The sequence below is a fragment of the Apteryx rowi genome, unplaced genomic scaffold (assembly GCF_003343035.1).
Source record: "Apteryx rowi isolate R43461 unplaced genomic scaffold, aptRow1 scaffold_17, whole genome shotgun sequence".
Classification (NCBI taxonomy): Eukaryota; Metazoa; Chordata; class Aves; order Apterygiformes; family Apterygidae; genus Apteryx; species Apteryx rowi.
The window spans coordinates 5261856-5287136 of NW_020447974.1; the positions used below are offsets into that span (position 1 = coordinate 5261856).

At 39.0% G+C, this 25281-nt stretch overlaps 1 protein-coding gene across 6 annotated transcripts in view; it reads right to left on the reverse strand.

Annotated features, from left to right (window-relative positions):
* Nucleotides 1-1969: 1969 nt before the first annotated feature.
* ZFAND6 (zinc finger AN1-type containing 6) overlaps nt 1970-25281 on the reverse strand; it is a 38344-nt gene continuing 15032 nt past the window's right edge. For 3 of the 6 annotated variants that reach the window (XM_026060632.1, XM_026060638.1, XM_026060633.1), the window contains exons 2-7: nt 16928-17097; nt 15559-15670; nt 13279-13379; nt 8996-9214; nt 3460-3573; nt 1970-2913 (exon numbers count right to left, since the gene is read on the reverse strand). In XM_026060632.1, coding sequence (XP_025916417.1) covers nt 2765-2913; nt 3460-3573; nt 8996-9214; nt 13279-13379; nt 15559-15670; nt 16928-17078 — 846 coding nt within the window. In that variant the 5' untranslated portion in view covers nt 17079-17097 and the 3' untranslated portion in view covers nt 1970-2764. The remainder of the gene's footprint in view (nt 2914-3459; nt 3574-8995; nt 9215-13278; nt 13380-15558; nt 15671-16927; nt 17098-25281) is intronic. The other 3 variants (XM_026060637.1, XM_026060639.1, XM_026060634.1) reach the window with 2 other exon arrangements.

Consider the following 25281-nt stretch of genomic DNA (forward strand, 5'->3'; position numbering starts at 1 on the left):
TTAACCGCCATGATAACATGCAGCCAATGCCAAAGCAAACAAAGACAATACACAATTCTTATTGCTAGAGAAAAGTGAATTTCCAATCTAAATGCAAGCTTGCGTATCAAGGACCATATGCTCTTTCAACATCCTTAACTCTTTGGAGAATCCGCAACAAGCCAGGCCAAAGAAAGTTTATTCGATTGCTTCAGGTATGAAAAAGAAATTGCATGATGTTGACCTAACCTCACTGCCCGTACTGCCACTGTACTTACAAGTAATATGATTGCAAGTCAAGTTTCCTCTTGGCACAGTCTTGTTTCCTACTGTATAACCAAAGGGCAGAATAGTTCTCGCTTTGCAACAGGCAGTGGTAAGAGGATTTCATGAATTCCTAAAGGCAGTCACTTTTCTCATACCATTTCCTCTTTCAGTCTCACAGATACCAGCACAAGCAAATACAATTGTTTTTCCCCATCATGAAGTCTGCAGCATCTCCTCTTTGCTTGGTCCAGCAGGGGCACCGTCAGATGAGGAAGACTGGAGGGGTGCGGGGGAGAGAAAAAGGAGCTTTCAGGAAAGGGAGGAGAGAGAGACCACAAACAGCAAAGAGAGGGAGGAGTCAGACTGAGAAGGGAAGAGTTAGAGAATAAGGAAGGAGGAGGAAAGAGGAAAGCAAACTGAGAAACACCCACAAAAGAGAAGAGGCAGACACAGCACAGAGAATGAAAGAGTAAGTTTAGCATACTTAGAAAACATAGCATCTTTGACACAAAAGAACAGGGCATTACTGAAATGAGTTATTTGCTCCCTCTTTTACTATAAGAAGATGTAAATTTTAGAGTTTATGGTTAAACTATTTTTGAAAGAGCAAAATACTTCATGAATTACTGGGTCTTGCAGATTACTTTCCATAGCTATCTGATAGAGAAAGAGCCTTCTCCTGCATAGTGTTCATATGCTGAATGTGGTGCTTTATCTCCTAATTGCAGCCACAGCTTTTAAAGACCATTCAGAATTTTAAAGGATGCATCCAGCTTTGATTAAATGTTTAACATTTTAAACAAAAGCCATGCAATCGCATTTATTCCACAAATGCTTGAAAGCAACTTAAAATCAGCAGCAAGTCACCAAGTGACTTTTCAGCTGAGGGATCAGTACCACCCGGAGAGGAATTTGTTATTTCAGCGTACTGTTAAGTTCTGCGACAAGCAACCCTGGCTGAAGGCACCATGGTACTACATGAGCCACTCAACCTTTAAGCTACATGGATGACCAACACAGCTGAATGTTTGAGGCACGGACTCTGATCTGACAAGACAGGCAAACTTGATTAAAAGAAAGTTACTGAACACTCTTACAAGACAGTAAGAGAACAACCCCTTCTACCCCCAAATCAGATTTACTTACAAGCCTGTAGATTCACTAAAGAGCACGTGGAAGGTGGTGGTGATCAACTTTGAAGTCGAGGTGTTTCAAACCTCAGAAGYGAGGACATCTCGCCAGAGAAGTCCTCTCAAGAATCATCCTCTCATCTACTTTCAAACAAGTTAGTGCAGTGCTGTGTGTCACACAGATACTGGATCACAAACTCCACAGCTATATTCCCCAAAGCCAGAATCACATTCATGGAATCGTTGCCTAGTCAGTGACTTAAACAGGCCATATGTCTCACCTGTAGGCCTCCCCTCAACTTAAGTATATTGTCACAGAAATGACCTCACTCCTGCATATGTGAATGGCACTACGCACAGGAAGTACGGCAAAATTGTGCAGCATGTATCAATATGCGAGGTAGAAGGTTCCAGAAAAATGGTCTTCCAGTATTGGTAAGTGAATAAGCAGACGAAAGTTAGTTAGCATTGAAATAAGATTTCTGTAGATGAATGGACTGCAAGTACGGGAACCACCAATGAAAAGTCCCCATAAAAATAGAGCAAAAAACCCCCCAAACCCCAACAGATTACAGAGGCCAGTGACAACCACAGGAGTCCCAATTTTTTTTTAATTTTATTTAATCAAAGTTAAGACATGGATAAACATAAATACAGCACAGGTACTTCAGATCATTCTTCATATTTGTGTAGACAGACTGATGGATGCAATCCCAATGAAACCTGCAGTCAGTGAAGTGCATACAGCCTTCCCCCCACACACGCAAAAACAAAAACCAAATTTTTAAAAAAACCACACAGACATCTCAGCACACACTCTCATTACAAATGATTCATACATAAATAGGTAGAGGGTGCAAACAAGCTAATATGCGAACATGTATAACCTCTCGTTAATGGGAAAAAAACCAGAAGCAGCCATAATGATTAAAATACATTCAGTTACTGATAACTAGTTGTGCCATACAAGGCATTATCAAAAAAAGGAAATTGTGCTGCAGAGAAAAGCTATATACAACAAGAAAATAAACTGCAAAGTTAACGCATGCATGTTTTACCTGGAAAAGCACAGCCCTCCAATATTTTCTCCATGTTTGTTATAAAAGCCCTCTGCACTCAACTAAAATTAAAATGATCTTAAAGGATAATACTTGTAAAGTTTACTTAAGTCTTCAGCCACAGAAAACTGCAATGAAAATAAATGTTCAGAGTCATTTTCAAAACAAAAAAAACAAAAACAAAAAAAATCTATTCATCTGATGACATGCATGATTAAAAGGTCTAGGCAAGATACACTGCTCTACATTCCTGATGACTAAGGAAAAAAGCTCAAGTCAATTTAATCTGCAGATGGTCAGAGGATTTTGTATTCCAAGAGAAGCAGCAGTTCAGATCTTCTGGATCTTTTCCCCAACAACTACAGGATTCTCTTTTCTGATTTTCTCAGCAGCATCAGCTTTGTAATTGTAAGAGCAACTGTGTACATCTGAATAACGGTGCATACCGCAGTAAACGTTTCCACACCGACACTCAAACCCTGTGGACAGAAATATTAGCTTAGACATCTCAGTATTCATAATTATACAGGTTTGTTTTAAATCCTGGATTTGTTCACTAACAATAAATCTCAGTCACCAGCATCAATCAGCCAAGGAGCCTCTGCTGTATAAAGTGTAAGAATCACAAATACTACATTTGTGGAGATCTGCTGCTAGTTTTGTTTGTTTTTGAACCTACACCCCATAGAACTCAAGTTCAATTGGACTCTTTCACCGAACCGCTGCAAAGGCTGGTTAGTGAATGGCAGTGAACTATCATCCGACTCCTCATCTACGCAGACTTCGGAAGGGCAGCATTTGGAATTAAGAATTTCACTTAGAGAAAGCAAGCTGAAAAGCAAAAGGACTACATATAAAGAACTAAACCTAGTAAGAGCCAGCTGAAAGGACCTCTAGCCAAGTTTTATTTCAAATAAGTAATTTCAAGAGATGACTATGCCCCATTTTCCCTTAAGAGAAGAATATTTCAAAGGTCCAAAGACTAAGTCTCTCATTAAGCAAAAAAAAAAGTCAGTATTTCTTACCAGTAAGTCCAACCTTCTTCCGACACATGAAACAACGATTCTTTTTCTGTTTTGGCTTGTCAAGTGACTTGTCTTGTTCTTCAGGTGTAGGCTCTGCATTCTCTGACACTGAAGCTAATATTAAAAAAAACTAATGAGAACAGTAGAAAGTGTCATCTTTTCCCCTTCTGCTGCCCATGTCATATGATAATCTAAAGCCCATATTGTAAATGTAGGCTCTACAACTTCACTATAACTTCCATCTCTGAGGCGGTATGTACTCAACTGCAGTTTAGAAATAGTTAGTACTACATGACAATGATACTGGAGCTCCCTCCCTTTAAACCTTCAATCTAATTCAAGGAAAAGAATTCACTGAATATTCATACAAACTTTCCAGTACAAAAATACCATAAAGTAGTAACATCTGTGCCCCCCTTTACGTATCAAAGTGTCAAAAACTACCATTTAAGAGTCAGATTTGGCACTGCCAGATTCAGGAGGGGTGGGGGGGAGAAAAACATTCAACAATTCGTGTTTCCTGCCAGCGTTGCTCATCAGTGTCCTAAAGTTTGCTTCTAAGCAGTGCTGCATTTACTGGGATCAGTTAAGTAAAACACTCCTCTCTCCAAATGCTGCATCAACATTATTTTTGCTGAAGACAGCAATACTGAGGACACACAAAACACAGTGTTTCAGAACAATCTCTACCACTGTGATGCTGCTGCTCCCGTACACCAGAAGGGGCTAGTCGTTCCCTAGGGGTGAGATACTATTACCCAAAGATGCACAGAATTATCTGGAGGAAGTACACTATCCAGAAAGCCAGAAGGAGCCAGGGTAAACACTTCTCTCATGTTAAGGATCTCTTTGTTATGGCAACTTTCAACCTACTTTAATATTCTCCCACATCTGAAAACAGACAGGTTACAGATTGTGTGGAAGAATGCTAATAGGTAACAGTGGTATTTGTCTGACCCAGGTAAAAATAGGAAATGGCAGTTTTTCCTCCAGTACTTGCGCATTTCTTACAGTAACAAAAATGGAAAGCAAGGAAAGCAAGGAAAAATGTAACTTCATTTCAAGAATTGCTAAGAGCCAATCTCTGCCTATCAACTATCACTAGATCACAGCAGGACAAGCTTCCAGGGATAAGGTGCACAGAAGCTAGCGGAAGAAACTATTTGCGGCAAAGACAGCAAAGAATGAAAGCAGCTGGGAGGAGCATCAGTGGAAGCAGAGCTAAACCCAATGCTCTAAAGAAGGGAATACCACAGCAACTCTAGACATTTTTTTTGTGGGGGGGCACACAACACTGCAGGCACCTCTGTGCAGCTGGACTTATTAGGCAGAGACCACCAGATGCAGCAAGGACCATGCAAGTTCTGTGCCAACCGACTACTGCTCTGCTTGATAATTGTTTTTTTTCTGTGCTATCTTGAAATGGATTTTTTTTCTTTTTAAAAGAAAAGGCACTTTGTTCTATACATATTACCTTTTCAGAACATGCACTATGAATGTTTCTAGTGTAAGATTTACAGACTGATAAGCCACAAAACTCAAAAATAAGAAAGTACGAAAACAAATGGATCCGTAACAGATGATTTTTGTGATTTTAAGACTGGTAAACTTAAGAAAAGGTAAACTTGGAAAAGCAGCCAGTTTGCAATTTATCAAACACATTCAACTTTGTATCAAGCAAAATCAGGGTGTAACGAAATACCTAAACACCAGAAAAGATTTTGCACAAGTGGATAGTGTATATCAAAGGTTAATCTAGCAAGGATAGACTGCTAAACATGGTTTATTAAATTCTTAAAAATGACCATCTATGTCACAAGCAACAGCTTTTGTCCTGAAATTTATAAAAAATTAACAGGTTTGCAAGAGAAAGGTTCAGTAGCTTTAAATGGCTGTTAAAGGACACGTTTCTGAGTGGAAAGATAATATACAAAGGTTTTCAAGATAAGTATAAAAAAAACTGTAAGGATTAAAAGATGCAAGATAAGTATGAGAACCAGTAAGACTTAATGAAGTGAATTCTTGCAGTGTTATACAGAGCAGACATTCCAGTGTTTATTATTTCATTAAGAAAGCTTTATGCCATGAATTGGCATTTAGCAGCTAATGCTCTCAAGTTCACATTTCCTCCTGTAGCAAAATCCAGTTACCTCAATATAAGATTTTACAGAAAGCCTTTGTAACTATTAGCCAAATTTAGAAAAACTAGCACTGTTCCCTGTATAACAAGGCTAATACATTCATACTTAAATTTACTTTGTGTACGGCTCACACACTAAAAAAAGATTTAAAAATGTTTAAGGGCTGCTGCTGACTGCAGAACAGAGTGGGAAGGTTCTCTCACTGCTCCCACAAGTCACTTTGCATCTACCGTAGTAACCACAAGTTTTAGATTCTCAATTTGCTTTTGTGCAGAAGCCAGAGAGTTGACTCAAAATCCTCTTTAGTAATCAAATATCACAATCACTAAATCATCTTTGGATGATTAAAAGGTGCTAGCGTTCAGTGCTCCATCTGTAAGCTTGCTGTGACGAACACAAYACAAAAGCCAGGTAAAACACAACACCACGCAAGCTTGGAGCTCTCGGGACACACGTTACGACCACTCTTAGTTGCTGTATTTTGCCCAGATTCCAGGAAGCTCCTGCCTGTCATCCTTGAACTGATTCCTTCCTTTCCTCCAGCCCCAGTTCAACATTTAACCRAAGAACAGAAGCACTCAAAGTATCAGTACAAGCTGCTAACTAGCCTAAAAGGAAAAAAGCATGAAGAAACATTCATTTTTCTGGAGGAGACAACCTGGGCTGCCCACTAAGTGTTCACTGTGTTACAGAGCGCATTTTTAGCTGATCAAAATCAGACCCTGGATCTCCTTCTGAAAGCAAAAGCTTTTGCTACTGGTTTGCTTGTGCCAACCCTGCTTGAACTTCAGTGTACTRTAGCTGGCCATTAAAAAACAAACAAACAAAAAACCCCCAAAACAACACACACACACCTGGGGGATGAAGGGCACCTCAGTCCTTGCATCCCTGCAGGCCCAACACAGAACGATGACAATTTGTCACGAGATTCCTGACTCTTCATCTGTTTTCTCCCCAGTCCCTACCCTAGGTGTCTTAGGTTTGTTGCCCCTCTATTCAGGCAGAGCTTCTGAAGGGAAAAGGTCATTCCCATAGACAGATGACTAAAGGGTACATTTACCTTTTAAGTGTATCTGATCAAGCTTAGGAAGAATACCCACGCCTCCAAAGCAATGAAACATTACAGTTGATGCTAAACAGAAGATCACTACTTCCTAACGTTTCAATACCGAACACTGAAGTAATCAGCCAATACATTGTACCTACTAAAGCTGAAACTAGGATATTGCTACATGCTTCCCCCCCTCCCCCAAAGTGAGCTAAAAATGGTACAGGGGGATTGTTTCAATCTCAAATTAAAAACAGTACAAAGAGAAAAAGCAAGTTTCTTTATTAATAGCTCTTAACACTAAGTTTCTATGCAGTTTAAAAAGGCTTCCTTCCTGAATTCTTTCCACTTAGAGAGATCAGACTGGCCTTTCACTAGCACAATCATATGGGAAAACCCTTATTTAAAAAGTGAACATAAAAGACTGAACACATTCCCCTATTTTTATTCAAAAAGCCTTTACCTACATATTCTTGAACTACTTGATTCCCTTTTAGAAGTTCCATTATTGCAGCTGAACTAAAACTAGCAGCTGAAACAAAGCATCCAACATCCTCTAACTACATGAAGTGTCGCCAAACTTTTACAAGTTCCAGTGCAGGGAAAGATATTTCCCCTCCTCATCCCTTATTTTTCAAATTGAGTCTACAGATGAAGATTAGAAAGATAAGGTCCTCACAGACACTTTGGACTGAAAAAARAAAACTGGATTCAGTTCCTTCAGTCAAGGACTGATAAGGGGATGCAAATACCACAGAGATCAAGGCCTCTCAGATGAAATAGGACTATGTTTAAAAGCATGATTAATTACTAAGGCATCTTCCTTAAAATTAAGCCTATTCTGTGGTCTGGATATTAGGAMAATGAAAGCTATACAGTCAGCTTAACTATTTAAAATCACTTCATCCGTCGTACAATTTTACTTAAAAAAAAATCACGATCTGTTAACATGGAATTTATCCTCTAACGTACTAAGGTAAGTGGGAGTTAACTATTTTATTTGTTTTCCAAACCAACAAGGAACAAACACTAACAACAGATGCTCCTTGAAATTCTCAGGGGAGAAGGGCGCAGCAGAGGCAGTAAGCCCTGTGAGCAGAAAGCCTCCACTCTCTAACCAGAAAACGGTGCTCCCTATTAAGCCTAAAACATCAGTCATGAGTTTGGAGCCAGCCACTATGACAACAAGGCCTTCAGCTTAGCAGGCTCAGCTCTTGAAACATCTCCCCTGCACACACTGCCACCACCAATTTATCCCATCTAATAGAGAGGGAATGTGGGGAGAAAAGAAGAAATGAGGAACAGATTCCAGTGCTTATTTGCAAAGTATCATTTACTGGACAGCTGAGAATAGCTGCTGGCTTCATTTTTGTATGGAATTTTCAGTGTTTGAAAGAGGCCAGTCAAATACAACTAAGTTTTAAATTGGATTCTCTCCTCAGGTACTTCCAAAGGATGTTTTCCTCAGTGTACCYGCAAAGAGGGTTTCCAGTCATTCCTAAGAAGGCGGTTTATTCATTCATGGCCTCGTCTACATTTTCTCCTCCCTTGCCAGTCTCATCAGCTCAAGCTTTTTTTGAGGTTAAGATCTTCAGAAATCAAAGTAGTTATAAGCAACTATTAGAGGATTCAGAGGATCTTCCTCCAACCCCCAGCTGCTTCTGAACTGTTGCAAATCCTAGGAAAGCTAGGAAAGTAGCCTACTTCCAATACTAAAATTTACATTTGTATTTCAGGATAAGGGCATCTGTACTGGACCTTCCCTTGAAAAATGTATTATGGAATATTCATTTTGTATAAACTTAAATATAAAAAAAGCTGTGAGGTGTGCCAGAGTTTTGACTGATAGTCTGTAGGAAAAACCTCAAACAGTAGTAGAAAAGCATGATGCTGGAAGTGATGAATGTTTGGCGACAGAGCTAACATGAAAGTTATTCCTAGTTACACCTACAGAAACTTGGGGAGGGGGTAAAAGTGAAAGACAGATGAGAACAAAACTAATTGATGAAAAGAAAAAGCATACAAAGGAAAAACAACTGCTTAAATCCATAGTATTTAAGTTATTCACATAAAAAGAAGAAAAAGAGCTGTCATTTACCAACAGGAATTAGATATTAGTAGCAGATTACAAACACAAGCTATTTCTTATGAGTATGAACTGGAAATTAAAGTTGAACAGAATCATGTCACTTTAAGCTGCATGAGCAGCCTCTGGAGTTGAGCAGAAAGTTCTTAAGTTAGGAAGTTAAAAAAAGAATCCAGTACATAAATTAACAATGTTAATATGCAATGTTAGTATGGATGCACAAAGTAAAATTTTACATAAGATAGTAGGGCATACACTTACCTAAAGAATTTTGTTTTAAAACTGTATCATGCACGTTTCCTCTCTCTCTGGAGCCTTCATGCAGTAAATCAGGACATTCTACATTATTTTCTATGCTTGTATCGTAATCACACTCTGCCTCCAAGTCCCTGGTACTGTCACGAAAGTCTGAAGTATCCATCAACTCCTTTCCAGTGCTGTCTATTGAAACAGTCTTGATAAGGTCCACTGAAGTTGGTGCTATTAGTTCAACAGCATACACTTTAGGTCCAGTTTTCTACGCAAAATTCTGTAGCAACTTAATTGTTTTAATACTAAATTTTTTATGCTTTTGTCAGCAACGACCGAATTGTTTAACTGTTTCAAATAAAAGAAAACTAGGTGAGTGTAAAATCAGGAGACATCATTGAGAAGAACAGCAATTTACCTTTTAGCTTGTTATGCAAGTTGGATGAGTCATTTTTCCAAATATGATAGAACTATACCATATTACATCATTGATTCCATTCTGCAATGTTTAAACACAAACCATTGGAATTTGCAACGTATTAGAAAATCAGGGCAGCTGTTTTGGATCTCAGTAGTTTTCAGGCTCAAAGAGGCAGCATAAAGCCACTTAGTGTCTCTTCCAAAACACTTCAAAGCCACCTGATGGACAAAGTCTCATAAGAAAAAGTACTTTGTCAATTTTCCTGAGTAAGGAGTGGAAAAAATAATGCTTTTATTTGGACAGCAATATCACTCAAAGTAGCTGAGCCACTCATCAATATGGTATAGTTTTAGCCTTATGCTCTTGAGTTGCAAGAGCTCCACAAAGTTTGCCATGGAAGGCAACAGCCCTCCAAAATGTTTTGTTTACCTTTAAAAATCTCCCTGAAATATAAAGTGTAAATCTTAACCTGAATGTTTTTAAGCTCATTAACCCTACAGATGTAAAGTGCCTCTTCACTTGCTTGCAGGCTTGCCAAGAACCAGCCCCATTAGTCCACTGGCCAACAGATAGGGAATCCTGAACAGCTGCTTGTACCTGGGCTGTAACATTGAGTTAAAGGCATAGCTATCCATGAAGCATTCCAAAATGAGTTGGAGAAAGGCTCCAATGTGTAAGAAAAGCTAGACTGTACCTTTATTTTTCTTTCATTTTATGTTATGTTTAATGATTATGTTCATGATATTTAAGAACATTAAACTCTAAAAAGCTCTTAGGCACTATCTAGTGCCTGGGCCTTCTGCAGTGTTTAATACTTACAAGCATTATGACATGATCACGGAATATAAAAATCTGGATTTATTAACATTCTATAATTTTTTCTATTTCTTTTGCAATGCATAACTTGAGTAAAGATAAAAAATCCAAAGAACATTTAAGAGTTGCTTATCCCTTTATAGCTGTAATTTGTCTGGAGGAACAAACAGCAGAGGACTGTGTGCACACAACTCAAGTTCTGTTTATCTGTCRACTTTAAAAAATAGTCTAAGAAAGTATAATTAAAAATACTATTCAGCCAACTTTTCAAACTTTTCATTTATTGTTATTGTGCTCTGGTAACTTTTGTTCAACAGTAAGTTAAGGGGACTTCTACAAAACACAACTGACTAACTCACTATACAACTACTATAGAACAATTTGCTCCCAAACAGGCATTCCAATGAAGCAGGATTTTTTTTTTTTTAAATCAGAATACATAACTGATGAATAAATGAACAAAGTAGACACTTTCTTTTTTCCCCTCCCCTACATTAACTGAAGTAGTATTATAAACTCTTTGGTCCAAGACTAACTCCCACAGTGTGTTTACTTTATTTTTTTCTCCCCTCCCCTTAATGTACACGGCCAGGCAATACTAAATAACTTTGATTCATGTATTTCTACTACACTCTGGCTAGAAGCCTACGATTCAAATGCTGAATGATTTAAAGAAAAAAAGAACTTGAAGAATTTCACAATGCATAACCACTAACTGAAAACACAGTTCAATGAAATCCACCTAGCATCCGTTAAAAGTTGCTTTCTTTACARACTTACACTTTCAAAGACTGGAAACACTAAATTTCTGATCATTTTCAGTTAAGGGGTAGCACACAATTGCTCTTCAGAAAGAGGGGCTGACCCTGCCACGTCAAGTTACGAATAGGAATTGTACTTCAGAACTCCAATTACTTTGTTCTTCTCAGTTTAGGAATCACTAAAGCACAACAAAAAAAAAATCATAAGCATGACACAGCTGCAGTACTCTAATATCTGGCATAGGTTGAGCCTTTAAATCCATGTTGTGAAACAAGAATATGGGAACACACCCTTGAAATCAAGGCTTGGAGTTTAGTAACCTATTTCCTCACCAGGAGAACTAACTTTCCAGAGGTAGAAAATTAAGAGCACAACTGCATCCAAATGGGTAAGAAGAAACATTCTTCTGAAAATTTGCTGGGGAATGTCTATTCACAGGCCCAAGCCATCTCACAGTACAAGCAAAGATCACTGAAATAAAGCACTCCCCCTTTCTACACCCCCCCCCCAAAAAAAAGTAAAAAGACACTAGATGCTGCAAACCTGGAGTTTCAATTTACAGCTAAGTCAAGCAAATAGCATACAAATATAAACAAAGAGACTAATTTTTGYGCTAGATAGAAGATGAAGAATCATAAGACCAACAAGTTCTGGAAGCTTTTGAAGCAGTGAGGAAGAAGATAAAAAAAAAATATGACAGGGCAGCAGGAAAATCAGCTTATAGAAATTGACTTTATATTCCCTGATACAGACCATGTCTGTCTGCAGTGCAATCTTAATGTGCCAGCTGAGGTTTTCTACTTCTGGGGTCCCCAGTAAGGGACATAACTGCACAGGAGCTGGGTATGCAACACAGCCCGGTTTCTCCACACTGCAGAATGTGGATGAAAGTATACTCAGAGGTATTAACTTAAAAATCTAGCTTGCAAACCYACAAAACTTGAGAAGCACAAGCATTTTAAACATTTGTTCTCTCAGACYGTGTAAGGACAGACATCACTGATCTGTATTAACAGCATGCCTTTGTGCTTTGTCAAAGGCAGCAAGAGCTTTCAGCTCCAGAAAACAAGCTAGATAACCTGTATTAAAACATACGTCTAGAGTACAGATTTTTTTTTTTTTTTTTTTTTTTTTTTTTAAAAGAGGAAGCATGCTTCTAATAATTGACATCTCAAAGGCTGGTACAAAAGCACATTAAACCCTTTTCTCTGAGTTTTATCGCTACTGTTTTTGTGACCAACGAGATGGCCCTACTCGGCACGGGTGGTAGCCACAAAGAAAGACTCTTCTATTCCACCCCATAAAGAGGCAAAGCTCAGGTTCAGTGAATATCTGAAAAGCAGAACTTGGATACCAGAGGTACAACTAAAGAACCTACATTTTGCAACTTGAAGTGGAATTATGCATTATCTGTGGAAAACCCAAGCGCCTAGCTTAAGATGAGTCTACAGAAAGAGAACCCTTACCCAGTGAAGTCTTAGTTGTATCAGCAGAAGTAGAGGTGGAATATTGACTTACCTTTAAGCACCTTTTATAATGTCTAAAGATTACAAGCCTGAGCAAATTAGATATATTATCTGGATACTTTTGCATTTTCCTAAGAAATGCTATTAAATACTTTTTGGTTTTAAGCTCTGCAAGCCTGCACATAAGACAATCGCACAGAGGAAAGAACCTTTACGTTGTGCCAGCAATAAGGAATTTGGATCAATATAATTAAAATCACCCAAGCAGAGCCAGATAGTTTCCTGCAAACAACCAGTTTGTGGTTCAATATTTTTATCTTTGAAAATGCGCATTTCAGTGGTTCAAAATACTATACAGGTACCAATAAAGTTGGTAAGTGAAAGGTGTTTCACGTGTAGACTAGAGAATAACACAATTATTATAACAGCTACGTGATAACACACTATCACAAATACATTCATATGCAGCTGTGGTACTTGCCCAAGCTGCTTGCAACTACTCTGAAACCTAATGGATACTCAAAACTCTATTGACATGTGATAGCTGTGGCATAAAGCCTGAACAATACATTTATTCATGCTGTATGTTCCCAACCCCAGTAACACATACATATTATAGCAGATACCAAAATCTATAGCTACATGAAGTTGAAAACTTCCAGTTTATTTGCATATTAAGAGAAGACAAAGTATATCCTTATTTTGCTTTCTTATTTCACAGAATATTTATTTTTGAGAAGAGTCATCTGCTGTACAGGAATATATTAAGAATTGTCAAGTTTCAAAAACATCACCCATATAAGTTTCATCTCTGAAAGCTAGGCACCAACCTTGCAAATCTTCTGTCTCGGGTACTGTTTTGTCCACAGCCGTACTATCCGGTTGGGATGATGCTACAGATTCTGTTAAAAGTGATTGATTTGACACAGGGCTAGCAGGGGGAAATAAAAGAAGAGTTAAGATTTCTTACGAGGGATGTCCAAGTCCTAAGGAGCATTCCTTATAAAAATATATTAGAGTAAGTCTTGACAAGACCACTTAAAAAAATGCTACAGTGTGTCAAAACATTAGAAGATCTGAACTGATAAAAATCTAAACATTTTTAGCATTGAATACATTAAACTGGTTCAGCTACAAAAAGGGGGAAATATATATATATTTTTTGGTAGTTTGGCATGCCATCCTTCCTCGCAGAAGCAACAATGTATTGTACTATATGCAAGGATTTTTATTACATAAATCAGCAAGATAACTGTAGGAGTCAGTTTTGGTGTTCTAGTATACAAACAAGAAAACCACAGCATGTCAATGTTTCCAGAACGCTGGACATCACAATGCACCTTCAGCTGCACACAGAAGCCCTTAGATTTTCACAGTGTAAAGGAGGGATGGCCAAACTTCCCAACCGTATTAGCCATACTGCTAAAAATCACAGCACGGCTGAAAACGTGCAAGATGTGYGCCCTGGACAGCTACGCGAGAGAGGTTCTAGCAAGTCATTCGCAGGCAAAGATTCATCAGCAGCTCTGCTACGGGAGATGACAAAGCTGAGTCCCAAGCTAGAGGTAACACCACTCGTTTGTCTGATTCGTTTCTCCCTTTCCTCTTAGGGATTCACTCTGAATCTGGGAAATTGGACCTTCCAGCAGGCCCTGGACCAGCAAAGCCCTACAAATAGTTCATGACACAGCCAGGGCCCTGGAGCTGTACTCTTAATTCCCAAGAGTTACATGCAGCTCTTGAACTGCTGGCTTGCTTACCTACAAAAGTGCACCATCAGTTTAGCAGACATTTCCTCAGGATATCATAATTCTGAGGTACTACCAGAGTTGAACCCCTGCTTTTATTTGGGGGGAGGGAGAAGCAACCCTGACTTTTTGAAATGCAAGTCTGAGAGCAACCATCTACTCCTCTCTTCTGTAAGCAATAATCAAGCTAGCAATCTAGCGGTCAAAGAGATGCCTTTTCTTTTTTACCATGTTACAAAGGTGGCAGGGCAGGGTGGGGGGGAGGGAGGGAGCCAAGGCACTTTAATTGGTTCACCTCTGTGTGCCGACCTGGATGAAAAATCTGCCCCCCATCCCCCCACAGTCTATAACGGCTGTATTAGGGTAAGATATCCACTTTCTACCTCAATTAGAAATCCCAGAATGGAAAGACCAAATACAGTATCAAGCATGGCATGTGGCATTCAGTTCATATGCAGGACCTGAGCATGAGTTAACACCTCTTATAAAAAGCTAAGGAGCAGGAAACAGTCTGATCAGAATCAGTCAACAGTAACTGCTGAAATCCAACTCTACTTACCCATGGCCCACGTTACACTACATTCTTATTTTTAAAAATAAAGTCTGAATTAAAATCAACTACAAGCTATTTTATATAACTATCTATCATCTTTCACTCCAAAGAATTCCAAAGCACAAAAAAAGTTGCTGTTGGTTGTGCATTCTACACTGAAATGCAGCGATTGTCCAATATAAACAAATACTTAACTTTTAAAAATGGAAAGCACTTAGTGAGCCTCCGAGTGATTTACAAGAGGCCACTACGTCTCCTTGAATAATCCAGTTGGAAATAAAATGACTTGTTTTATCAAACAAGAGTTCAGTAGCACAGCTTCTATTAAGATTCAGACATCTTTTCCCTGTTCTAATACTCTCCCACTTTCTGTGAAGCAACTGGTTTGTTATCACATTATCATACATTTATTTATGAGAGTTCTAGTCAAGAGCTTTCTGCCATTTTACAAAAAACTCGAATTTCTAAAAAGGAAAAAGCTCTCCCTTTGTAAATATACAATCAACTGCACATTGAGGAGTCAGAAGACGAGCCAGACGAATCTCTGCAGCACTGTATGAAACTGGCAATGCTGCTATTGGAGGCTAAATTCTAAAGACAAATTTGCATTTGAATGTAAGACGTAGCTAATAGACCAGCTACTACTTACTGCGAGATCTCATGCTTTAAAATCAGCAGTTAAATCTTACATATTATCCTAATCCAGGGCCCAGAACTTAAAAACTTAATTATGCAGAATCAGAGCATACTTAATGTTGATATATGTTTTTAAGTAAAAACACAAAACAACAGTAACAAAGACAGTTTACCTTTGCTGCATAGATGGAGTTGATGTAGAATCTAAAGTTGACTGAGTTTCCTGGGCGCTGCCTTCTGTGCACTGAACCGGTAAGGACTCAGTTATACTACTGACAGAAGTTGCTGGAAGGAAGACACTAATGTAAAATGTGTCACGCTACCTCCTGGGATTGCATAAGTTACACACAGTGTAATTATTCTTCCACCCGCACRTCACCAGCCAGGAAAGGTACTGAACATGTGCTTGCAACCCTTGTTGAATCTCAGCCTGTATCATAATGAAGCATAATTTTGCAAAAAGTATTTAAGTTTGGCCATATTTTGATCACGTTGGGCCCCAAGAAGTTCCTCAGCACAAAATTTCAGAACAGGGGCTTTAATAGAGTATTTTCTGCTACTTAAAGCATTCATTCTCAGCTTAAGCTGCAGCACTGACAGCATTCCTGGTTTTGTAATAAATGAAAATGGATGTTCTGTAACATCCTAATGCCACCTTAGAATCAAAGTTGCAGAACCTAGACCCCTAGATTTCATGTAATGAAAGCTACCGTTTCAATATTAAAAGTCTATAGTCAAGGAAGGAAGTCCTCAAAGAAGTATGACAGGACATTTCCTGGTGCCAGTATTCAGCCAAGCCAGAAGAGACATTTGAGTCTGCAGGGAAGCACTCTCTCACCATCCTTCCCCCAGTACAATATGTTGAAGTTCAAAACATCAAGGTGAAAGACAACAGAAAGGGTTTCTCTTTCTTGGCACTACCATTCCTTTAAAGAGGGAAAAGTCCTCCTAGCTTTTCTAGAAAACTGTGAAAGCAGGAAGACAGCACTTATTTCAATGGGTTGGACAAATCTGCTTTGGAAGAACAACCACAGTACATTGGGCATTGAGCCAAATAAGGAAAAAAGGTCATATCTATATGAAGTTAGTAGAAATTATTCTAAGAAAAAGTTTTGGGGGATAATCCTTTTGCATCAGGCTCCAGTATTTAAATACCTATATTTTAAATGCTTTGACTAACATTCCCCAAGTTAAATGTTATCTCTGCACTCCAGCAATTTCATGAAAAAGTGTGTTGGTATAGCATTTCACTGTATTTTTATCTTGGAATTCAAAACACTTCTATTAATACAAAAGGTATCAGCAACAGTTTACTTACTGGCAGATTAATTACAGCATGCTTATATTATGATTTCATCTAAGTTTATTCCATCAGGTAAGATAAATAGAATACAGCAGTTTGTGCTAATGCTCCTAAGCTTTAAAGTGTATTTAGTATTTGGACATGATCAGCAAGCAAGTCTTGCCCTACCGTGTCATTTGGTGTTGTTCAAACAGAAGCCAAAGCGAGTGGCATTAATCCAGCACGTTAGYGTTACTTACCAGGAGGGCTAATTCTACCATTACTGTTCTGCCTTTGAAGATGTTCTTTGTAGCACACCGAACACATGCCATTTGTACGAGGGTTTCCATAAAATCCGCAACCAGTGGAACAAAGCATAGGCACTTGGCTACGGTTGGTTTCTTGAGCCATTTTCCCTTCTTCTATAAACCTGAAAATGATACATACGACCTGTTAGGTAGTGGCATAAGACAATCCCTCTTTAATGGTTGCATTTAGAAATGTGGAGGTCCCTWTGGCTTGGCAAAAAGATCATCTTCTAGAAGAGGCACTGGTGGGTAACTCGGTGCCCTTTCCTAAAAAGGGGCCTATAAATTCTGTCCTATAATATCGATACAGCAGTACGTAGGCCTTGCATAACCCACACAGTCCCTTCCAGCCCCATTTTGTGACCTGTGTACAGCCTAAGTCATTTTTGAAAATGCTGGAAGTTAGCTTACTACTAGAAGTGGGGGAGAGGGGAGGGGACACCTACTCTGAACTCTTCTTGAACCTTGCACTCCTGATACTGCCAACGAGAACCATAAAATGAAAGACAAGCAGGGCAATATGCTTACTTACTGCATAGTAATTATAATTAATAATAGCCACACAAATTCCCAGCTTACTATTTAGCCACTGCGTCATTAGCAAAGGACAACACAGCTATTTACCACAAAACCTGTATTATGATTTTTCACATCCAAAAAGCATGCCATTTCAGTCAAAAACATYGTACTAGGTACATGCACCTCCTCTAATTTTGTGGGAAAGCATACTGAAAATAAGAAATAAAAGATAACATCCTTGTATTTAGTTTTTTTTATAAAACACTATGATTTATTTGTATTTTTATCTTTGGCTTGTACAGATCAATAAACCTTCTTAATAAAATTACCACAAACAACCATCTCCTCCATCATCCTCTGAGCCTTTTAACTATTCTCAAGTGGCCTGACTCATAAATCAAGTTATTGAAATCTGTCACTCAAATTCAGCTGATTCATATGTCAATCAGTGAGACTAAATGAAATTTCTGTATATTTTTCTGAATATTTTCTGGCCATTTTTTGTATGAGTTTTGAAAGACAAAAATTCTTCTCATTAAAGACCAAGTATCTCAATGTATCAATTATTTTGTTCACAGTAACTTATGTCTACTGTTTTATACTTTTGATTAAAAAAGTTAGGTTGAAACATGAACAATTTTAACTCAAAACAAAGACAAATTTTAACATCAATGGGAGGACAGATGAACAACATTACTGAAAACCTGACATTTCAAGTAACAATATATGTTTCAAAAGCAGAGACATGAAAACCCAGAGGGTAAGGGGTTTCAAGACATTTGAATACTTCACCACTTGCCAAGCTATAAAATTTGATTAAACCAGTGAGAAGTACACCAGGGTAAAAAGATCCCTTTTTACATAACTTGTGTTTAAGGCCAAATAAAAGCAAGTTTCTCATTATTTTGTTTTTAGACAAACGGTCTCATCTCCCCTCACACCCACACCTATTGCATTTTGTCGTTTTTATTTCCCCAAGCCCTATGAAATTGATGCCTCAATAGCAAGTCTCCAGGTTGCAAAGCTAACAGCAACGCAGAAATGACAGTCTAGTCTTCTGTTCACAGTAATAAGTTACTCTACTCTAAGGACCAAAAACCATTCAAGATACAAGACAAAGGAGATGTACAGGCAGGAAGATTAAAAACGTCTCTGACAGTATCTTGCTCAGCTTCAACCTGCAGTTAAGCTTATTTCAGCTGTTTGACTGCGCTCCCCCACCCCAATACAGGACCTTTGCTTTTGACATACAAGGCTTCCATTCACCCTTAAACAGCAGCTAAATTTGATTTTGCTGAAGTCCTGTACTTTGGCTGAAAGAACACTTTCATTCTCCTCTTTCTCCAGATAGCCCTCTAAGAAGTAACGGCAAACACCACACGTGGGAATTCAGTTCTTACGACGGGCCCAACATTCAGTTAAGCCATTTGAATAGAGTATAAACTAACACAAGTTTTCTGTCTGTGTAACTCGAACCACTTTAAAGATGAAACCTGATGCAAGTCAGCCTTGGCATAGAGTAAGTTTGCAAAACTGATAAAAGCAAAAAACCTCTGGACAGGATTTTTCAACRGCTTGGAGAGATTTGGCGCCACAATGCAAGTATTACCTTTTCTTTTAAAGTTAAGACAGTGGCAGATGGAAAACCTACCAGACTACTTTCAAAAGTTACCTGACCGTACTTCTGTTCAACAGATAGCTCCAATCAGTGTGCAGGAATGCAACAAGAGCACCAATTATTATAAGTTTTCTTATTCCCTGAAACAACTGTTGCTGAAGGGACCAGAAGCTAATGCAATCACAAAATAACAATTTCTAACATGGATTTAAAAAATAAAATAAAATAATAAAAAGAGTCTGGCCCAATTTAGTAAACAAATTGTGAAAGGTGCACAAAGATGACCAGAAGAAAAACAAGAAAAGCTGGACTGAGTTCCAGCTCAGCCAGTTCCTGAGGTCATTAACTAGTGGATCTAGCCACCAGCCAAAGCCCAAGCCACTGGCACAAGACTCTAGAGCACTTACAGCTCCAAGGGAAGTGCCAGGGATTCTTTGAAGAGTTTTAATAAAGGCTGCCGGAAGTGGAAGATCTTTCATTGGTTGCTAATATGTGGCAAATAAAATGGAGAAGAGTTGGTATCAAACTGACACAGTGTTATTAAGCCAAATGAGAAGAGCTGAACTAACACAACAGCTTCTTGTACTGGGAAGAGGGCAGTCATGTAGATTCCCCCACATCTGGACCCTCACTGACCCAGCTGGTTCCCTCGGCCCTGCAGAAAACTGGCCATCAACACCAGAGAGAGTTTTCTGACAGTTCTGTTAGCTCAACCAGTTCACACAAGAAGGGGGAAGATGAACAGCAGAACTGATGTGATGAGTGGCATGGAAACAGGAGGGACACCAGACATGGACTGCCTGTAAGGTCTATAAGGTCTTTGATGAGATGGTTGAACTGATCTGTCTGGACCATAAAAAAAAAAAGTCACAGAGYGGCAAACTAGTATCATAAGCTTTTGCTCTCAAACTTCTTACTCCCATGCTGCTCCCTCTCTTTTGCTACCATGTACTGACACAGATCAGGGATGCAATGAAAGTTAGAGAATCAACCACTTAATCTTTTGCCAAATTAGTTTTAACACAGACCGATTTCCCCATTTTGGTTTGTCACACATGCTTTTTTTGGCACAAGAGAAGGGCTAGGGTGGGAGGAAAAGCAGCAAGAGACATGTGTGAAACCATTTCTTTCAGCAATAGGCTTCCAGGCTTAAAATGRTACAAAAACCATTATCCAAACCCAAGCACTGCGGATATAAGGGAACAGACATCCAAATGCCGGCAGTCACAATCACTGAACTTCAGACATGCCTCCTGTAAACATCCATCGGTGCGCGAGGGCAAAGCTGGGACGACACAGCACTGTGCCTTGGTGGCATCTCTCCCTCAGCGCTTGGGCATGGCAGGAGTCAAACCGGCAGAAGCGCAGCAGCCCTCCTGYGCCCCGTCTCAGCAAACGGCAATGGCGAGAGATCACTGAACAGATGTTGCTGGGAGGAGGGAGGACCCCTTTCCCCTCAGTTCTTGGCTCAACTTCAGAAGACTTGCTTTAAAAACTGTCCATAATTCCCCATGCAAAAAGATCCATAATATCTCTCAGCCCAACCATCACATAAGCTAGTAATGGTGGGCTGTCACTGAAATTGCACCCTTGAAAGTGCTGTAAAAGGGGTAATCCTGCTCTCACAGCCCCATCTCCTGCTGTGTGCTCCCACCCCTTCCTTTGCTTTAGATCTAGCAGACATGCAGCGAGTCAGATCAGCTTATTCATCAGATGGAAAAATAGGAATATTTATTTTGGTGGATTGGATAGCTTGCTGATCGAACAGAAGACTGACTCTAAAAAAACCAAAAAAACAAAACTGAAACGCGCTGCAAAGAAAGTAACATGGCTAAGAATAGGACAATGCTTTTTCCTGACAGCTAGACATTAAATGGATGCACTACTGTAAAATACATCTTAAGTGTATACCCTACCTGTAGTTTCAAAACTGGTCTCCTAGCTTGAATTGAGTACAAAAGCCAAAGTAATGTCACAGCTGGACCAAGGCGTTGGGACCAACGTGGGCAGAAACACGTCCTGCTCGGTCTGAAGTGCCACAAAACAAACATGAAACTTATAAAGCTGCTGGAAATATTTCTAGGCCTGCCGTCTCCCACACGACCTGGCCTGGCACCCCCAACTGTACTCGCACAACATTTACAGGGTCATGTCGTTAGTCCGATCACAGACTTGATTCAGCTTAAGGACAAAAAAACTCCAAAAAACTTTACAGTATTTTAGGCATGCTCCCTTGTTTGCTTTATAGTGTACTTGTATAACCAGTTGGACAAGTGCTAATGAGAGGGAAGCGTACTAGAGGAAAGGACGAGAACCTTAAACAGCTCCCCCAGGCCCGACACAACGCCACAACAGCTGCTTTCTGAAGACTTTGGAAGAAACGGCCTCTTTTTGTACTACCTGAAACAAACTGCTGATCTTAAGCAGAAATTATCTCCATGTTTTATTACTACTCAATCAGTTCAATAACAATTAGTCACCAGAAGCTTGCAGAGCCGTGTGCTACCATACTAAAATCCTTCTTCTACCAACCCAAAGGGTGTTTACAGCCTATCCATTTCTCTTACTGTTACACATAGGTGCCTTTGCTGCATGTGAGATTTTGGTGCATCAGGCCTTACAAATGCACGTATATTTTACTGCTGCTGCAGGTCCAACTATTTCCCCTGCACTGGTGCACATCCTCAGAGGGCAAATTTTTCTGTATATCAGGCAACAATCAAAGAACCATATAAAGGACACTCCTGATTCTAAAATTATAAAGAGCTGACATTGTGGAAATGTTAAAACAGGGTAAATTTCTAGACATCAGGTTCTCTGGAAAAAGAGCCATCTCTTCCAACACCCTGCAAAGTAAGTAACAAAATCCTTGTGTAAATCCTTTCCCCATAGGGCAGACATCATGATACTGGATTTATTTATTTATTTTAATTAAAATGTTTATACGCTACTTGTTTCAAATAACCAATACTTTTAGCTTTATAGGCTTCAAATGTTAATCAGTAAGATCAAGTGAGCAGCATTTAGAAGGATTAAACACACATGGTTTAGGAATAATCTCTCTCTTTCTCTATCAAAAAAAAAAAAAAAAATCCCCCACAGAAGTCAACTTTCTCTTCATTTATCTGCCACAAAAAAAAAGGCCTCTTACATTCTAGTTCTCCTCATACTTTCATTTCATTCTAGGATATCCATTCATACGAGATCTACTCTAATCCCACCCTAAAGCGTGTTCCATCACAATTTATGGTGTCTTATTAGAGACTGTCAACACYAAGAAAACAAAGTAGGTGCGCAGCACATGGACAACTGCTATCACATTACCAGCATTTTAAGTTGTGCTGGGGAAAGCAAGCACATCCTCACAGCAGCTATCCCAGCTTCAGCATTCATCAACACACGTAATTTTGTGTTCTGCAAACACTCCCAAAATTCATTACTGGTATGAGACAGATCCCTCCCAAATGCTAATTCTGAAGCAGAAGAGACCACCCAAATAGCACTCTGCTGCTTCAGCTGCAGTACCAAACTGAACACTGTTTGCACCATACTGATGCCAGCTTTAAAAATGTTTCTCAAAGAGAAAACAGACTATTTAGTTTAAGACACTCTTCACTATCAAGGAAGATGGACCAAAGCACTGACAGATTTCAACTGACTCTCACCTCAAATCACTTAGAAGACGAATCCAGTTTTAAAACAAGTAACTAAACTACTCCCTCTTCTATTATAATCACCTTTATAATGAAATTGTTCAGCACTGATTTAAATAGCATCAGTGCTAATAGTCATCTCCTCTTGCTAATGAAGCAAGGAAAGAAACTGCAAAATGGTAATTTGTGCTTCTCAGACATATAAAGCTCCACTCCAGGCCCAAATAAGAGCAAGATTTGAAGTCATGTAGACARAAACATGTTTCATTTTACAAATGCTATCATACATCTGTACCAAGAGGTGCTGTATCACTGTATGAAAAGGCATGTYAGTACAAAAAGCAATTAATAGGAAATGCATTCTTCTACAGGCTTATCAAAACAAACGGCAAGTAAAGGCCTCCAAGAAAAGAGCTTTGTTGAATCTTTCTGCAGAAGTTTCAAAACCGCTGTGTCAGAGGATATCGCTTCACAGCAGAACCTACAGAAACAGGCCACACGAACGCTGAGGCACCCTACCGAAAGCAGGGCACTACTGAGGGTATAAAAGCGCTCGAAGCACAAGTTAATAGCAAATCACAGAACAGCCCTGTTTTCTTTTTGCTCCACCATTCTCTCCCAAAAGACTCCAATTTACATTCACTGAGCAATCGTTTGTAGCTGTTTTAAGGCATTAGCATGTCTCAGCAACTTGCTATGGAGCCAAAAAGAACAGGCAGATTTGAATAGGGGCCTCAGTCATTATAGTTCAGCCTAGCTTTCTGGTTGCAGTCAGAAATGTCATTTCATCTACAGCTCACCCTGGCTAAAACATTACAGCTGGTTCAGATTTGCCAGCACAGCTACATGTGTAGTTACACTCTGGCCCAGTTTCATCAGAATGTTTTGGGTTAAAAGAAAAAAAAGGCAAAAAACAAAAAAACAAAAGCCACACACACACTGATTATGGTTATGGACCAACTATGCAGGCAGATCYGTAAGGGCAGTGACCTCTTTGTTCATGTAGCAGCAGAACACACAGCTGCTGCATTCTTCAAAACACAGGAGTTATCCAACTTCCTCAGCACCAGCAGAATCTATGCATTTTAAAGCCTTCAATTTATTCCAGTAGGCTCCGGGTTTTCTTCCTGCTGACAACTAAAGTTTTAAGTTGCCATTTGAACCACACTGAAACAGACTTTATATAATACCTTAATATTGAAAATATAATATTTGAACCAGTGATCAAAGACTTACATAACATGTTTTCTCAACTCACTTGACAAGTCATCTAATATCAACTTATGTTCCAGTCCACTCCTGTTGAACAGCTTTTTATTTGTGTGTTTCATGCATAGACTTATTTTAGGCTAAAAACAAGAACAAGCACTTACATTAGATACTCCCAACCAAAACTTTACAAAGGATGGAAAGAGTTATAGGAAGTCTTTTCTCCACTTCTAATTTCAATTAGTCAGCAAGTTTAGATCTCTCATTACAATATATATATATTTTTTAATTTATAGAAAAAAATCTGGACCCTCAAGAAAGCTACCCTCCCTGCACAGTTTTGAGTCCTGCAGCACTRACTTAAGACTGGAGATCGTTTACTCGCATGGTTCAGAATTTAACTGGGGAAAAAAGAGCTGCAACAAGTATGAGAGAAAGTGGAATCTCAGAAAGGGAAGATGGACAGAAGAGACAGAACACAGGTCTTAAGAAGGAAAGGAAGGTCAGCAACTTTTATAACTGATCTGAGCCAGAATATCATAGTAACAGTATTACATCATTGTATAGCCCAGGAACACTTGGTATAGACAAAGCCTCTACTGTTAAAGCATTTATATTGTTAACTACAGCTGTCTGCTGTTGTCCTCAGGGTTATGTGAGGAACAAGAGAACATTTCACTACAACCTCTCCACTCTTACTAAGCAAGAGTAAAGATGTGCAGATTCTATACTGATATCAAAAGGATCACTGATAATAAGGATTCAGCTTTCTATGCATGTCTCCATACACTACACTATTAATAGATGTTACTTTGAAACAGTAATTACTACTTGTGGCCAGGCTAAACCTTTGCAAAGTACAGATTACTTACTAGAACAGTTTCAAGAAATCAAGGATTAACTGCTGTAAAATAAGGCACTTTAGAAACTCTCATTCATCTCATATACATGCATCTAATTGCTGTTTGTAGACTTAAGTGGTCATTGCAAGCAAAACAGAAGAAAAAAGCATGTTTGTTATTTAATTTCCAAAGTTTTTAGTACCTTCACTATACCAAATCAAGAGGTGATTCCATGAAGTTCACTATTTTACTGAAAAGTCAATCCTAAAAATAACAAGCATTGTGACAGGCACATTTCAGTGACTGGTAAGACAAACTGCATTTTGTTTACATCAGATTTCAGAGACACAAGAGTGGGGGGGGGAGGGGGAGAAAGCAAGAAAGCAAGAAAGCAAGAAAGCAAGAAAGCAAGAAAGCAAGAAAGCAAGAAAGCAAGAAAGCAAGAAAGCAAGAAAGCAAGAAAGC